The 18524-nt window shown below is 38.4% G+C and overlaps 1 protein-coding gene across 3 annotated transcripts in view; it reads right to left on the bottom strand.

Moving 5' to 3' along the window:
- epb41l4b (erythrocyte membrane protein band 4.1 like 4B) overlaps nucleotides 1–18524 on the bottom strand; it is a 154621-nt gene that overhangs the window by 36468 nt on the left and 99629 nt on the right. For all 3 annotated transcript variants that reach the window (XM_088929223.1, XM_088929224.1, XM_088929225.1), the window contains 2 exons: nucleotides 17413–17609; nucleotides 4060–4175 (listed from right to left, as the gene is read on the bottom strand). In XM_088929223.1, the coding sequence (XP_088785349.1) occupies nucleotides 4060–4175; nucleotides 17413–17609 (313 nt within the window). The remainder of the gene's footprint in view (nucleotides 1–4059; nucleotides 4176–17412; nucleotides 17610–18524) is intronic.

The raw sequence follows: 18524 nt of genomic DNA, 5'->3' as shown, positions 1-18524 counted from the left end.
TTTGGGAGATTTTAATATACATGTTGATTCCCCTGCTTCACCGTGTGTTGCTGAGTTTCTTAATGCTATTTACTGCTATGATCTAAAGCAATGCCTCCTACCCCTTCACATGGACATACACTTGATCGTGTACTGTACTAACTAATCAGCCCTTGGTAAGTAATGTAGGAATTGAAGATCTGGGAGTGGCAGAAAAAAACATGATTCATATTCTTAAGCATTGAAAGAAGCAAAGTCTATTTTTTATCCCAATCTCATCAATAATGACATTGGTAATTCAAGGTATCTGTTCACTATTAATCATCTCCTTCAGCCCCAAGCTCAGTTAACTATCAAGGCTACTATGGAACAGAGTCATAATTTTGCCAGGACTTTCAGAGCAAAGTTTGATAACATAAGAGCTGAGATTACTCAAAATCTACAATTTTCTTAGGAACCATCCATTATTGATGTACTGCCTTTACCCACTCAGTCGTTTTGCAAATTTTCTGTAGCATGCTTCTTTGCTCTGTGTTCCCTCATCACACAGGTAGCAAATGCTTCCCATTTGTCTGATTTGTTCCTTCAGTGTTAAATATAGTATTTATCAAGCCTCTTCTTAAGGAACTTAATCAATGATGTGTTGGCTAACTATAGACCTCACTATATTTAATCTCACTTTGCATTCTAAAGTCCTAGAAAGGATGGTTGTTATTCAGCTCCAACACCATCTTGCATATAAGTCTTGCAAATAATTCAGAGTTATTTATGGCCTGCTTAGTTTCCTCTTTGCAATTCCGCATTTATCATTAGGTCAAGTTATCAGAAAGCATGGTATTAGTTTTTCATTGCCATACTGATGACACCCAGGTTTATACAGGCACAGTATTTTAGTATCTGTCTTGAGGGTGTTGGGGCACAGATAATGTGTAATTAAAATTAAATAGTAGCAAAATGGAAGTATTGTTGGAAGGCACCCTCATCAGGTCCAGCACACCAATATTTCCTGTCTCACTATTGTCATAATATTCCAGTAACAGCTTCTGCCACTAATCTTGGTGTTAGAATGGATTTTTATCTCTGAAATATTGCCAAGATCTCTCAACCTGATACTTTTGTTTTGTCCATGCTTTTGTTTCCTCGAGGCTGGGCTATTGTAATGCACTCTTTGTAGGAGTTCCAGCTAAGTACATTCAACAAAGCAACAACAAATTACACCTGTGTTGGCATCATTGCATTGGCTGCCTGTGAGTTTAAGATTTTGCTGTTGACCTTTAAATGTGTACATGGAACTGTCTTATTTTAAAGGACTGCTTCTTTCCAAGACTTCCTCCTAGAGCTCAAGGTCTACTTCACAGCTTAAACTTTGTGTCCCAAGGACTAAGCAGTACTCTTTGTTTCATTGCTCCCCATCTATGGAATGACCTAGCCCAGTATATCAGGGCAGCCACTGGCAGGTTTTATCTTAATCAGAAAGCTTTTGGTGGTATTTGATATTAGCTGCTGTATTGTTTTGGAGATGATGTTGCCTTATTTTATTCTGTATTTTATTTGGTTTATTAAATGTGTTGTACATATTTAATTGTATCACACCGCACTTTAAGATTGATTGATGGCAAATGCATTTTAAATAAAATACAGTATAATTATTATCTATCTCATTTGGTTGATTTATCCTAGACTTAATCAGAATTAAATAAGAAATAATAACAGAACAATATTGTAGTAATGCTCTGTTTTTTAGCAACGATATGGAAAATCCTGTGTCTTGAATCTTGTATTGAAGAGGTCCGCTCCCCTGACTGCTGAGGACAGTTCATATTGTCACACAGAGATCCTCATCCTGTGCAACTTCTCCACCCCAGCTCACTGTGACATTCTCTCAGTTAACATGTACAGGATTGTTTCAATGGACCACATTTTTCATTGGCCTAACAATAACTCAACACCACAGTCTATATAACAAATATAACTTATAAATATCAGTCAAACACATTTTGACATGAAATTATGGAGTTAGGAAGGCATAACCTCACAACCCTGGAGCCATGAGCTTAATTGCTGTGGTACTATCTGTGTGGAGTTTGAATGTTCTTCCCATGTTCATGTGGGTTTCCTCTGGGTGCTCCGGTTTCCTAAGACATACTGGTACATACAATTGGCTTTTGAAAAAAAAAGGGCCTGATGTGAGTGTGAGCATGTTTGTGTCTTTGTATTCCCTGCAATAGACTGGGACCCTATCCAGCGTGTATCCAGCCTTGCACTAGTTGCTTTCCAGGATAGGCTCTGGCACCCCTGTGACCCTTAAATAATAAAGTGGTTTGAAAATGGATGGGTGGGTGGATAACGGAGACAGACCATCTCTTCAGATGTTTGGATAAACTGTATATGAATTTCATTTTTATTGAAATCTAATCTTTTTCCTTTAATTTGCTCAATAAAACTGTTTGTTCTTAAAGACAATAGCAGACACATCTCAACTTCAACAGGCACGAAAGGAAACAGTTAACACAGATAACAAAACACTGGCATAATTATTCCTTTCAGTGAAAACAGGTCAGTCATGGGAGCCCAACTAATATGTGGTTAGTTAACAATGAACCGCACATCTCACATGAACAAAGGACAACTTTGTCCACCCAAACCGACTTCCTGACATCACTGACCCAGTACCCTGTTTGCCACATGCATTTTTAAGTTTTGGTTATCTTATTGCCAGTTTTAAATGACTAGTTTTTTGTTAGTTTTTTTTTATCACATTAACAATTTGCTGCTCAAACATTTCAGAAAATCCAAAACACTGTCAAAAATCTTCTCAAAAGCACATGGGAAAATGAATCAGTTTTGAGCCAGCCCTACAGCAAAGGCTTTCACAGTCAGTAAAATGAAATCCCTGAAATTTCACTGTCATATTCCCACAGCAATCACACCAGGCAGCATGCACACTTGGCAATTACAGAAGAAGAAGTAGCAACAAAATATCTGTATACAACACAAGGAAGAAAAAAATTAAATAACAACCCCCTAAAGTCCAATTAATAATCCCTGACAAATACCTGGTTTTAAAAAACCAAAGCGCTCATTAGCATTCAGCAAGCACTGAGAATCTGTGCTCACAAAAAACAGGCCTAATTTACTTCTAAGTGCTGCAGTACTGCCAAGGATTTTAAGCTCTTCTTTGCTATAGATTACTTAATTGAATTAATGATTTGCTTAATTGGACTAATTTAATGTTTTAACACCAATGGCTCACAAGTCCTGACAGATTATGAAATAAAATCTGCTGAAGAGCAGGTCTTCACCACTGATTCAAAATCACAGAACACGTGACTATAGAAAGCTGGCGCTGCTTCTGAAGAGTTGACAAGTCAGACTGTAATAGGTTGTTTTCTGTGGAAGAGGGTTAGTGAAGCCCACTCCTGTAGTCTTGCTACTTGAACTCTGTCACGCTTATACTTCTCCCTACAGATGTACCACAAATTGACTTTTTGGACATCTTTTAAAAATGTGTTTTGGTTGGAACACTGAGTGACAATCACAATGGGAACAGCAATCAGTTAGCAATTAAAACACAATGAAATGTGCTTGACATAAAAACCCTCCCTGTAAGACAAGCCTAGCAAAAGAAACAGGAAACAGAATGAGTTGCTTGAACAAACTACAGCAGAGTGTAGTCAGAGGGCCTGGAATCTATTGTTTAGAGCTGTTGCTTTAACGTCATTTGAAGCAATAACTGCCATATACAGTGATGTGAAAAAGAAAGCACACCCCCTTATGTTTCTATGGTTTTAGATACTGAGACGTCACATAAGGCTATTGAATGTTGGCTAAGTATTTTGTTTAATAAATAATGACAAAGTACAATTTGTGTATGTTATCTGTCACACAAGGTTAGATTTATCTACTGTTAGGACTTCAGATGAAGGTCAGATATGTCGTAATATGTATAAACCATTGAATCTTAAGAGGGCATACCTTCTTTTTCACATCACTGCATTACAGCAGTGTTATACATCAGGCAACAGCAATAACGTAATAAAAGTTGCACAAACAATAGTGTGTACTGCTGTAATGAATTACCTTGTTGTTGATATTGATGTGCAGTGCTGGCCAGGGCCCAGAAACTTTGCTCCCTTCCACCTGTTTCAGATGTGCAGTCGTCTCCTCGTACTGGCAGGGAATACCAGCGCTCAGCTCTGCGGACAACAGACAAGCACATGTGAGCTGTGTGTCCGTGGCAGGGGTTCAAGTGCGAACAGCTTCTCTTAAGCAAAATCAAAGGCAAGGGCTTAAGAATTAATTTTTCTGTGGGTAGCCCATCTGGAAAAGTTTTGAGTTTGGCACTTTTTTCCTCAAGTCTTTTTTTTTTTGCTTTAGTCTTCTAGTTACTGCACATTGTTTTTCCTTTCAAAGTAGGAGTGGGCAGTAGTCCCGATTTCTTGTTGTTTTTTCAGCATCCAACACTGGCTGTACACAAGGACTGTACCTTATGGACTGATGATCCAAAGACAATGCAGAGCTCTGACACGAAACCCACAGTATACAGTATGTCTTCTCTTAGGCCTCTGTGTTTTAATACGAAAGTGTCTTTTTTTGGGAGTGTGGTCTTGAAATTCAATTACAATCACGCATAGGCAGTTTCTTCCAGAAATTATCACTAATCCTCTTTACCTTTGGGAAGAACAAAATATTTTGTCTCAACTTCTCATGACAGCTTTCTTCATGGCTTTACAGTTTTAAATTAAGTACCTGAAATCACAGTGCATTTTCCTTACATTTCCATAAGCTGCCATGAGCAGCTCGTCCACAATTAATAGCTAAATACTAATTAAGCTAGTCCAACAGTGTCATGATGATAGTGAAACAGTAAAAAGGAAATAGAACAGGAAGTCAAAATATCATGAAAAGCCTCACAATATGGTGAAAACAAACTATATTTATGTTATGTTTCTAAAAACCCACACTTCATTGCCACCTGTTCACCCAACTACTTACCTTCCTTTACTCTCCAATTATTTCTCCATTGGAATTATTCTGTCCCTACAACTTACACAGGACACAGATGCAAATTATATCACAAAGTCTGCCACCAAATGTGCCGATAATTTTGTTATATTGTGCAATGGCACTGTAAAAGAAATGTATATTTTACTTCCTTTACACTTTTCAACATTGAAGTAACTTGCTTTTTATTTTTTAATTTTGTTTTTTTCAAACATAACCCAACAAATAACATTAAAAACAAGAACCACAAAGATCTACTCCATACAAACTCCCCTCATCCATCCCCCTCTGTGACACTCCTTTCCATGTTTCTAACTAGAGACCCCATAAATGTGGACAAACAGCTACAGAAGATCCCCACTGCAACCACACTTTTAATGTGTCAGCAGTTCTGCTGCTGTGAAAGGCCCAAATTGCAGCCATCTAGGAAGGGTTTTTAGTGTGAACTGGGAATATCCCTATTTAGAATAATGGACAAATGGGAATAGACTTGTTTCTAGAACTGAAGCACCTCTAGAGGGTCCATAAACCTGCAAAAAATTGCCAAAGGTGCAGCACTTAATGGCTGAATTTTTATTTTCCCAAATACTGTCCAAGAAAATGGCCTCATGTAGAAAAGTAATCAGGGTCTCCACCAGATAGAAACCACTGCTAAAGGATTTTATGCAGTAAAAAGACAAACACAGAGGAAGACAACCCCTTTGTTTTTCCTAAGAGGTCAAATGGATCATTCATTGGGTGTATAGACAATATTGCCCAGAAGAATTCACCCCCTTGTCCCCTGTCCCTGGAGGTGACAGAGGCATGCATATCAGAATGGACACAGATATAAAAAAATATGAATTATGGAACAAGAAAAGAACATCCTAATTAAAAATTTGTTGCAGTGTGAATTGTCACTCCAATGTGAAAGCGAGAAAGGGGAAATGCCTTTAAGAAATTTATTATTTAAAAAAACCTACAGTTGTCCATGGCAAGTATTACACTCCAAGAGGAAACCAGATAATTGGTATTATCACAGGATGTGGGACTTAACATATAATTAATCAACAAACAAGAACAGGTCTTAAAAGCAGATGTGAGATGTGCGTATAAAGTAGTTCTGTAGTTGGAATTGATTCAAAAGAAAAATTAGGCCCCTGCGAGTTAAAATTAATAAATGTGGTCTACTATAAAGGGAAGTATATCCTTTTATCATAAATCATTCAAGACATACACAGCAATTTGTTTGGAGTAATTGAGAAAACACAATACTTTTAGTCCCACAGATCAATTCACTTTTTGTACCATCCATTAAAGTGATTAACAGATAAGGCCAATGTTAAGCACTGCGAGGGGATGAAGGAAACACAAATTATTTTTTAACGACAAGAAGCATAGTGATGTGGAAATCTTAAAGGTCAGTGTTTCTCATAGGAATTGTCTTTTGCCAGATTTATCACAGAGACAGAAATATGAATTAGAGGCAGATAGAGATGAACAAGACTGTCAACCTGTTTTCTCTTCAAGGGAAATGTTGTTGGTATGAGACTACAGTCTGCTCCTATTTTGTGATCAAAAATTACAAAAAAAATTTTTTGTAATCATAACAAGTGGTGTTACAAATGACAGAAAGAAGTTTTGTTTCCTTTATTAAAATGTTGATACGTTTACAATAGTGCAATGTGTAAGAGGGCGACAGTTGAAGACAATATAAGCCTGAACCACATACCCCAGGAAGCAATGGGAAATGCTGAGTTGTCCATTGTCATCTGACCAGTTGAAGGAAGACAATTGGTTGAGTAACTATTAAAACCCGGAGGCTGAAGCTGCTAGCTAATTAACTAGCAGGGCCTGTGCTCTGTACTGCACCAAAGGGAGATGGGACTGAGAAGCAACTGACCGATGAGTGCTCAGATGTGCTTTTTTCTTGGGATGGACCTGTGGATATCATTGTGAGTTGTTTTAAGGAGCTTCACAAGGAATATAATTTTATGCTGGGAAGCAACGGGGCTGCATGGATACTTACAGAGAGTGTAACAGAAGTGCAGTTAAAGCCTGTAAGGTGTTCTTACAATGTAAAATAAAGACCACTATATTTTACCTTCTCGCTGCATTTCTGTCTGCTTTATCAGGCACCTGTTCTATGGAGACCTGCCTATTGAAAGACCTTTGATCGCTGAAGGGCAATACGCACCGTCTTGGCCAAGTAGACGAGGAACGTTTTTTATACACTGACATCTTTTATATCTCATTCTTAAAACCCTGAAGATAAATGACGGCCAGCTTACTGGCAAGCTAAAAGTGTTAGAAATCCACCTAGCAAAGTATTAGGAACCACCAGAGGTCAGTGATCAAGGAAGCATCCAAGTCAGACTGCTGATCTGAAGGTAAAGTGCACTTGAATGTGGTAACACCTTGTGGAATTCAAATTAATATGACAGTAATGGCAGAAAGGTTAAGAAAACCTCAATTCTCCACTCAATTACTTGCTATGCTCTCATTATACTAAGGGAGAAGGAAAAGACAGATAAATTATCTGGAACATTAATACAAGAGAGAATACATTTGGCATGATAAGTATTGAGATGGTCATGGCTACCCATCTTCACTTGACCTGAAAAATCTGAGTGAACTTGGTGTTTATACCAGGGATCACTCTAGTGGCATATGGGGCAATACCATCACAAATTGATTATGTCAAAATTGTTAGTATGAAAGAAATCCCATTATTTAACAGCACATTATAGTAATGCAGTAGTATTGTCCATTCTAAAACAGAAGGAGAGGTGCTTTTCTTGTTCCACTATACTCTCATTGTGTTAAAAAATGGCATTGGGAGTATTTTTGAACCATACATTCAAATTTTAGTTTGGTCAATAAGAAGCCAAGTGCATTTTTTTTCCAACAATTGCATATTTCAATTAGAAAGTAAAAACATAAAAAGGTCACAAGTGAGCAGAGGCCATCTAGCTTACTTCAGGTGCTAGTAGCTACAGCAATTGACCCAAGGGTCTCATCCAGCTGGCTGAGTAGATAAGAAAAAAATGAACTTATAGAGCAACACAGACATACAGCTGCCCTGTATCAGGAATCTTTCCAACACCACATAAGGGCAATATCTGATGATGCTGAAGGGGGACAGGGAGCAGATTCATAATCGTCAGGCACTGCCTGTGGAACTAAAAGGGACGCTGTGGTGGAAACTAACCAATACAACGGGCAATCCATTAAAAATATTTACTTAAATGCTTTTGAAAAGCAACACTTGCCTCTTGTGCTAAAATGTAATGAATAGCACCATTCATACAGTAGTTTCAGTTATAGACAGTGCTATAAAAATTTGTTAATAATATGGAAAATGGATTAAACGGACTGTAAAATCAATAACAAATGGATAGACCATAGCAATTGAAAACTTGTATAAACACCAATGATTTACCAGCAGAATATAATCTGTAATCATAATCTACCATTATGATCTAGTAGCAAGAAAATACTGTACATGGTCGTTTTGTAAGCGCAGGAACCACACAGTTATGCTATGATGCATTCTTTGTTGCTTTAAATTCTTTGTTTTCTTCTGTTCAACGGCTTTGTCTTGTGGCAAGTTCTGAAGAAGAAATAATTATTTTGTAGCTCAAAGGCTGGCAAAACCTAGTTGGAAGTCCCTTTTCAGATCAGAAATGAAAACTGCTAGCAGATTTCACCACAGTGCTTGGCTGATGCAACAACACATATGTACAATAAATTAACATTGATTGTGTGAAACACCCACATATCAGTATCATGTGACATGTTTTGAAATGGAATAAAATAACAATAAACTATTCCAACAGGCAAGCCTACATTGTTACTGTCTGCAACTGACTGTGACATTTTTTGTGTCAGTTAAAGGCGTTGATGACCATCAAAAGCCATGCTGAATCACTTTCATTATATGAGAATGAGGAAGAAGGGGTGTTTTGACATTATTGCCTTCAGACAAGGTAATGCAACTACCATACCTGAAAATCCTATTTAGGAATTGTAAAAATATACCAATGAGACAGTAACAGCCTTTATCACCATGTTACAACAGAGCAGATTTTATAAATAATTCCCATGATCTTTAAACTCCTGATAGCACAGAGGCATAGGATGAGAGCTCATAATTGGGAGAAGGTATTAAAATACAATTAGCTTGCATATGATCTGATTGCTTGCAAATGAACTTCAAGATACTCAAGAGGAAAAAGTCAATTAGTACAAAGAATCAGCCTTATATACATCTACATCTTTTAGTTCAGGCCTACATTCAACGCTAAACTGACATCCAATAATACAGAATACAAATGTTCCTTCCAAGCACCTAGAGAGCATTCAGTATTTCTTCATTAAAAACCACATTTGCAGCACTCTGAAAGCAGCTTTTAATGGGTCCTTTAGTATCAATTAACCTTTACAAAAGTGCATTACGGGTATATCTGTGACTAATATAAAAAGAAAACTCTAAATGGTAATGGTCTTGAAATTTTCTGTTTAAAAAAATCACAGGAAGGACAACACAAAATAAGTAAAAACAAATATCTTCAAAATTTTACCTTAATTAGAATCTTAATGTTACATCACTGGTTTACAATGGAATATGAAGAGAGCAAGAACTTTTCCATGCAAGACTAAAAAAATTATAAACTTAGTCACCAATCCAACTATTCATATTCTAACCCTTCATCCAAATCAGGGTCACCTGGGAGCCAAAGCCTATAACAGCAAGCAATGGGCACAAGGTACACTCTCAACCAAACACTAGTCCATCGCAGCGCATATACAGTACAAACACACACACACTCACACCAGGTCCGATTAACCCAGCAGCCAATTTACAGTACCTACAGTTAATTAGTACAGTTAGTACAATTAGTAATTAGTATCTTTGGACTGTGGGAGGAAATAGGAGCACCCAGAGGAAATCCACACAAACATGGGGAGAACATACAAACTCCATGCAGGTAGCACCCTAGCCAAAGCTTACAATCAAAGTTAGATAATTTATAGTTTATGCTACAAACTACTGTAATTCATAGATGGTTAGTGAAGGTCTTAATCATTTCTGTAATGCCCAAGCAACATGCTGTCACTTTGGAGCAAGTAATAGGTTTATTCCAAGCTTAAAAGAGAAGAAAGAAAACACAACGTTTCGGCCGTGGAGCCTTCTTCTGTCACTTTGTTCTGTAGTTCAACTGTAATACTGATAAGGGAGCAGGGTTGGTACTTCAAGGCGTGTCTACGAAAACAGATGCCTATTTTCTGACTTGGTTCCCTTTATGATTACGTGATGTTCATCATTAACAGGGAAAAAATACAAAAATAATACTGAAAAAATAAAGAGCTTATTTGTGATTTAATAAACAGAGTGCTCCCTGTAAGTTCATCTCTGCCCCAAGCATTGCTACCTATGTTAAAACATCTGATGCCACTGGGATATCCCAAACGACAAGGCCTGACCGGCTGTCATGAAGTCTCTACCTGCCTGTCGGGTTCCACCAAGCCAACCACGTGGGTTTTAAAAGTATCAGATTTGTAGATTTCAATCACTATATATAGAAGAACAAGTAATAGGTTTATTCCATGCTGAAAAAAAGAAGAAAGAGAACACAACGTTTTGGCCGTGGAGCCTTTTTCAGGTGTGACACCTGAAGAAGGCTCCACGGCCGAAACGTTGTGTTCTCTTTCTTCTTTTTTTCAGCATGGAATAAACCTATTACTTGTTCCTTTGCAGCCTACGCATGCTGACGCAGCTACCCACCTGAACTACTACATATAGAATTCTAATTGTGGATAAAAGCATCCCTGAGATCCCGGGGTCCGATTTCACTATGACTGCCTGTTTCCACCTGGTTCCTTAAAGGGAACAAAGAAATTTAAAGGCAAGATTACTTCACTTTGTCTCATACATCCAACAGCAAGCAAAATGCTGATCCTTCATTTCGACATTGTAACTACTCTCCAATCCAACAGCCTCGGGTTCTAACATTTTCCTGCAGTGTCAATGTCTTTCAGATCTGTTCTAATTGCAATACTTTTGAGAGCAGGTGGTGTTTTATATTTATAACCGGAAGCCCTTTAAGGATCTGAAGCGAACATCTGCATGAGCATACTGACTTTAGCTTACTTATGTCTTTGGGTAACAACATGCTGAAGGGTTTTTAAAAAAGAAAAAGACTTTTAGAAATCTGAGGGTGATTGAGGGAGTCATAGGCGATTCTGAAGAGGTCTGAAGTGAACACATCAGCAGTCTGCATTTTGAAATTGAAGAGCATCCTCATAAAACTTTAATAACTTCTCACGGCTTTTGCTCACTTTTCAGAACCTTCACTGATTGTGCTGCAACTGCTCAAAGCCAGACAATAAGTGTGCAGTGTCAGGATTTCCAAAATGCAGTTCTTTTTGCCAAGATTGAAGGAGGTGTGTTTTCATCCAAATGCTGAAGCCATAAAAATGAGAGATGGAAGAGAAGTGATCAGAATTTTTCTCCTTTAGAGCACCTGGCTTTCTCCATCAGTGAGAGGCAGTAAAATTAAACCTGATTATGCAATTAACCGGATTCTCAACAAATCACTTAATAACACTTAGCGCAGAATGCAGTACTTACTACAGAGCTGACAGGGGTTTGCTGAAAAAAAAGGTCAGACAAGACAATTCTCCTTCTCAAAGTTAATTTAGAGCAAGATAAAAGTCTAACAAGAATAAGCAAAAGGGTGCAAATTGAAGTGATAGACAGCAATGGCTATTTTGGAAAGACACATTTTTATTTATTTTTATTTTTTCTATATGTTCGTTCTCTCAAGTGGCGGATCCCTGTTCAAACCCACATGAGCAAAGGAAATTTCAGTGTCCCTCCTCTAGTAGATATTGCTACCGGCAGAAATTGGTGCGACTTGATGAGAATCTGTCATAGACCATTTGTTCTTTCTGAACACTCCAGGTGCAATCTTCAACTTCTGATTATTACGATCAAAACCTTCAATGTGATGCAATATACAGTTGGTTAGTACAGGGAGGCATGCAATGATCAACTTCTTGTTCTATAATTATTGTTCCTTTTTAAGAAAAAATGTAGTTCCTTCTGGGGAAGTGTCTTCATCATTGTCATGCTGCTGAGTAGGTACAGTATGTATCACACTCAAGTGACCAACCCCTACCATGTTACCCATCCCTGCCCTTTTATGAGACTGGGCCAACATGATAGCTCATCACTATTTATTTGCCTCACTGATGGCCAGACACAACCTCTCTAGCTTTATTCAAGTTCAAGTTTATTGTCATTATACTCATATACAGGTACAGTATATGGTATGACAAAATGCTATTTAGCTAGCTCTCAGACAGTAAGCAGTACAAAAAACAACAACAATACGATTGTATAAGAAAAGAAAGACAGAGACAACAGGCAATGTGCAAAACAACAACAGGTAACAGGTAATGTACAAAACATTCAAATTATTCAGCTTGTGTCAAAATAATTAATAATTTTGTTAGTCCCAATGAAGAATGTTTCTATGGAGAACCAGCTTGATCTCCTTTTTTATTCCTGTCCTCTGTTTCCCCTTTTCTTTCACTCTAGCTGAATGTCTGAATGTTTCAGGTGCAGACGTTAGAATTCTTGAATCCCAAGTGGGGGGGGGCACCCACTTGGAAAGTAGGTTTTCTTCAGGATCTCCACAGTGCCCTAAAATGGTAAGACCTCACCTAATGAGGTGTTAATAACACCTTGAATTTCTTCATAAATTACTGAGACTCTGGGTCTCGAACTTGAACCTTAGTGTTGATACATATCTACTTCATGTCAAATACTGGTTTAGAGAAAAAGATAAGACTACAGTAAATACTGAAGGTATGGTAAGGGTTTGAACACAACATTAGTTATCTACTCCTTGAGGTGTAGATATTATCATGTCTGTTGTGGTAGAGGATCATTAGATGTGGCACCTGTACTCTGAGGGTTTGCTAAGGTTCCTAGATTTTGCAATGCAGTCCAGCCCTCAAGGACTGGTGAAACATATTTCTATGCCATATAGAACTAAAAGGTGGGAGCCATAGCTGACATAGCTGGGACCCTTTTTCCTGCCAGCTCATTATACATAGAAACCAAATCAGGTTGCCCTGACAAAATGTAATTTTACACAACTTGGCTTCACAATCCTACTGCAGGATCATAAGTCCTGAAACCACATTCACCTCGGGTGGGATCTCCCAGTATTCTTATGGTCTGCTTTGAGCCTATCGTTTGTGTTCCTTCCCAATGAATACAGGCCTTCTTCCTGGCCTTTTCATAGGTCTAATAGTGGGAAAACTCAAGGCCCTGAGAGTCAGTACTTAGTCTTCATAAACCCTGATAGCTCTTCGGAAACTTTGCGTTTCAGATCCCAGCTATCTTTCACATCTGCCTATTGGTGATACTGTAGGCCTTGAAGTACTTTCAAATTCCGAGTTCCAGCAGCTTTTCCATCAAACGTGCTCCATTAGGGTATGTAGGGTATGTAGTAGGGTATGTATACTGAACTGTAGCACAAGGCCTATTATTTAACTTAGAATGAAGGTTTATTAAGTATTTCTAAGACAAAGCAGCCTGGTGCCTGTCTGTGTGAAAGCACAGGAATTTAGCTAAAGATATCCCCTCTGTGTGATCTCAGCCACGGAATGACCTAGTAGTCTTTGCAGGTGGGAAATTAAGGGAGATGAGTCTGACTTTGGGATAATGGTCTTCCCTGGTACAGTAATGGTCTAAACTCCCATGATGATGTACAGCTGGTGCCTGGATGTGTAGCAGAGAGCCATAGGCACATCTAGATATGATCTTAAAAGTCACAGGGTATGGTCAATCACCCAAAATAAGATCCATCAATGAGTGATCTGTAGGGTGGGTACCAGAACTATACCTGATGGCCTTTCAACCAATCATCAACTGGTGATGTTGCCCCATATAACCTGTAACCTAACAAACACACTTTTGCCCGTAAACCCACTGACTTGAAATCTCTTTCCATCTAAGCTGACAAACTGACTTTTACAACAACTGGTTGTTGTAAAGGTCAGCAAGCAGACCAGGTTAGGCCTTAAACCTCTCTAAGAAGCCAGACCAAGAGAGAGAGTCAGTAAAGTATAGAATTCTACTCAAGATATTTACTCTGAAACAGAAGAAATGTTGTGTTTGCAAATCCGCTGTTATTTTCATTTGATTAAAGAAATTAGACAGTTGGATTCTTTTTTTTTTTGTCGACATCCAGAAAATCCCAGTATATTCTGAAAAGCTATTGCCAGAACAAACTGAGTTCCCTTGCCTGCTTAATGGCTGGACCTCAAGTTGACACACGGTGCATAGACCAAAGTCAACAAGAGGACTTGGCAGAGCTGCCTGAGGCCAACGCAAGCTTTTAGGCAACACCAGGCAACGTTCTTTCTTTCTCTCTTTCTTTTGTCTGAAATCTGCCCAGCTCCGTTTCATCCATGTGACCATGTGAGATCAACCTCTCTAAGCAGCAGTTCTTTGGGTGGTTCACAGAGACTGTCTGTGTGGCCCACAAGAGCCCCTGCCTTCATCTTCCAATGGCCAGCAGGGTCTTCTAAGATAGGGCTTTCATTGCGGACCACTGTCTGGTGGCAACATGGGAATCTCCTTCCATATAATTCATTTAATTTCCTCCAGGTTTGTCCGGCAATATTAATGCTACTATCTTCTGTTGGATCTAGGGTCCTGAGGTCTGCCTCTGAGTCCCTTTGTTACCCTACATCACTTTGACCCCTGGCATCTTGCTCTCCTGATTTATAGTATGACAGCTTGGATACTTTTCGGGAGCTCATCCTCCCTCGAAAAAAAAAAGGGTACTGGGTAATGTGAGAGGGACTGAATGGCTACCTTTGTAATTCTTTACTCAGCAGAGAGACACTGACAGAAGCCCCTTCCTTAGAAATAATGACTTTATTTCTTTTCATGGAACCAGAATTATGCTGTTCAATTGGCATGTTGTTGTTTGTATTCTGACCCCACTCCAGTTTACCCAAAGTTAGTTAAACAATTTATGTCAGAAGACAAACCTCGAGCACAACAGCAAGACGATCTCATTTAATTTGGAATTTGAGCTAAGAAGCTTAAATGACACATTAGCATTGGTTAATTTCAACTTCTGTGCCATCCCTGAAACACACTGATGTAAATTTCAGAAACAATATGACTTATCCTTCAATAAGATTTTAAAAGATCATTCCCTGTTACAGTATTGAGGTATGTTTAATTTGAAATCCTAATTTTACATTTTACTGATATGATGTTTCATTTAAATTGAAAAATTAAAAGGTTTTTAGCAGTTACAATATCTAAAAGAAAAGACACATGAATAGTGGGATTATGCCTTATGTGAAAGACAACATATCTGATGTTTTAAAATACTGTGTGATGAACCTATATTGACCTGTCCTTACTCCCACTCAGTTATTCAGTACATAGTTCTTTAGCTTCTTTAGAAATTCATATGGAAAAAAGCTGGTGAATCTGACAGAAAGTTAAATGAGCAATGTACTGTACAAACACTACTGTTTGGATCCAATAGCCAAATTTCAACTCAACACCAATATTCGCAACCACACTCTGTATTTGCCATTAATTTGGATTTAATCACAAGCTGTATCACATGCTGTACAATGTATTTTGCTTTCACGCTTTTCTGTGCAATCCACATCTCTTTTTAACACAGGTCTGAAAATGTTTATACAACGCTACAGTATTGCAGATTCCCATTTCTTCTTGTTGTGTGGTACAAATAATGCTTTTTTACAAGGAAATATAATCACCATTTTTCCTTGAAATAAAAATGTATTTAAGACTTCATTTGTGCACACAAAGAAAAAAAACACTAACACAATGACAATGTACAGTTTGTTTTAGAACTTAAGAAAGGTTACAAACCTCAAATCATCTAAGTTCTTTAATAGTTAGTTGCTAATTGATCTCATCCAGCTGATCAAGAGATAGATTAATATAAAGAGAATTTAAATCAAGAGAGGTTAAACATTGTACAATGCAACATTCACATTATTGCATTGTACAATTTGTAACACAACCTCTCTTGGCTTAAATTACACAATTTAAACTACAATATGGGCCCTAACTTACTGTTGCCCTTTGTCTTGCTTTCCCATATTATCTAGAAAATTTGGACAATGTGCCAATATAAACAAATATATATATATTTTTCTCATTTTCTGGGTGGACTGTAGCAACTGGGGTAAAGTACCTCATTCAAGGTACAACAGCAGTGTCTGTAGTTGGGAATGTTATGCTACACCAACTCACTCAGTACAAGTTCTCCTAATATTAAAGAGTAATTTCTCTGTAGAGGTGTAGAGACATTTTTCTTTCAGGTTGTGACTGCTAGCTCTGTTGTGTCTCAATTTGCCAAAAAGAAGCCTTTCTGCTCTTTTCTCAGGGCATTACGGGCGCAAAGAAAATTAATTAATCGTCTAATCGATGTTGCACAGTCAAAGGCTACAGGAATTGAATGAAGAGTTCCTGGTTAAAATCCACATAACCACGAAGCATCAGACACAAGCAATTCAAATGCTCTTACAAGAGCAAAGCACTGTAATTTTCATACTGAAGCACATAAATAAAGAAAGTGGCTTAAAATACCAAAGAAATGCTCTTTACAAATGTGAACCCAAGGCAATTTTTAGGTTCTGACTACTATTTCTGAATTTCACTGGTTTGCATTAACCCAAGGTTTCTATAGCAAGGTTAGCATTGCTGCCTCACAACTCTAGGGTCCTGGGTTTGATTCCAGCCTGAATACCCTTCTGTCAGGAGTCTGCATGTTCTACATACGATTGCATGACCTTTTGCCGGACGCTCTGTTTTCTTACCACCTTTCAAAGACATTAAAGCTGAGTTAACTGGCATCTCTAAGTCACACCTATGTTTACGGCTGTGTGTGTTCTGTCCAGGGCATAGACCTTTCTTGTACCCTGTGCTTCCTGATAAACTATAGGTTGCTACAACCCTTACCAGGAACAAGTATGGTCCTAAGAATGGATGATTTTAATTCATACTGGGAGTTTCAATAATCAACAAATGGTAAGAAGTGAGTATGCTGCACATTAATAGGACCCTGTATATGTACAAGAGCATGCATTCCATAACATGGCTAGAGACCCAGAGAGACAACATTTGCTAAGAGAGTAAAAGGTCATTGCACAGCAGAAATAGACCAGGAGACGTCTCTAGGATCCTCTAGCTTGGCACCACCCACCAATAAAATTATGAGGAGGAAAGGACTTGACCGGATGCAAAGATACAGTAGGAGGTAGCACATTTAGCTACCTGTGGTACGCATCACTGCTCTGAAGGTTATTGGGATGGGGTGAAGTTTGTTTTGGAGTTATAAGAAAGGGTGATAAAAACCAGGAGAGACTCACTGCTTCCACACTGTACAGCTGCCAGTGCCTCTTTGCTGTCCGTGGTGACCATCCCGTATCCATGGTGATGGTGGTGATGGTGGTGGTGGTGACATCGCCCGCTCACCTTCCCACTGTAGGGCGTCCCACCGTTCTCCTCTATGCTGTACTGCTGCAGCTCTGTGTTGTTCAGCGGGGACACTGCTGTCAAAGGGTAGCTGCAAACGAAGCAGTTACACTGCCAGTCACACAAGTGCTTGCAAGAGTCCTCACAGAAATTAAAGGTGGAAAGAGACAAATTGTAGGAGGAAAGCAAATTGGGAAAAAAAAGAAAGCCTACAGGTAACAGAAAATATTTCTTCCTTTTTCACTTTTAAAAACCAACACTGTCTGTAGCAACTGATGTCCGTAATTCTAAAGCAAAACAGGCTAAGCTACTGTAAGATGTTGAATGAATAGTTTCACATTTTTCTCTTTTCCCCTTCAGTGTTAAATGTCTCATCAGTCCTAAAAGGGTCTGCTCTTATGCTCTAAGGTTCTGCAGTATAACAAACAAGCGTCCTTATTAATCCAACAGGAAAGGAATATAAGTAAGACAATATGAGAATGGCAGTAGGACAATCACTGTTCAAGTCTACGGCCTTACACTTTCTCTGTGAGCTTCCTTCAACAGCCAGTTTCCAGTTCATCTTTTTAAATTCTGTGTAAATCGCATTGCAATCAATCAACAGAATAGACTGCTTATTTTATATATTTTACATAAAGAAGCTTCATTAACTATTTAATTAACATTCTATTTAACCTTGAGAACACAATTTACCTAACACCCGTTAAGCACATTCTCCTGTTGAATACTCTCCCCCCACTCCTTCCATGGATGAAACTCTCTAAGGTCTATGAGTAGTAAAATTGCCTGTCAGCCACTGTAATCTCTGCCCCCTTCAAGGCTATTAGAACACATTATGTTCAGACACTAAGGATGTCTTCACGCGTTGGCATGTGGCATTAGTGAGCTGTCACTGAAGCTGCTTCTGTGCTGCCATCTCCTGCCCTTTGTTTATCACCACATAATGGGATGTCCCAATTAATTTATTCATCTCTGACAATGCAATAAAGAACCCCCCTCGTTACCC

This window comes from Atractosteus spatula, chromosome 12 (assembly GCF_055471065.1).
Source record: "Atractosteus spatula isolate fAtrSpa1 chromosome 12, fAtrSpa1.hap1, whole genome shotgun sequence".
NCBI classification, from domain to species: domain Eukaryota; kingdom Metazoa; phylum Chordata; class Actinopteri; order Semionotiformes; family Lepisosteidae; genus Atractosteus; species Atractosteus spatula.
Note: the sequence above shows the minus strand (reverse complement) of the source record. Positions and strands in the feature narration are given on the sequence as shown.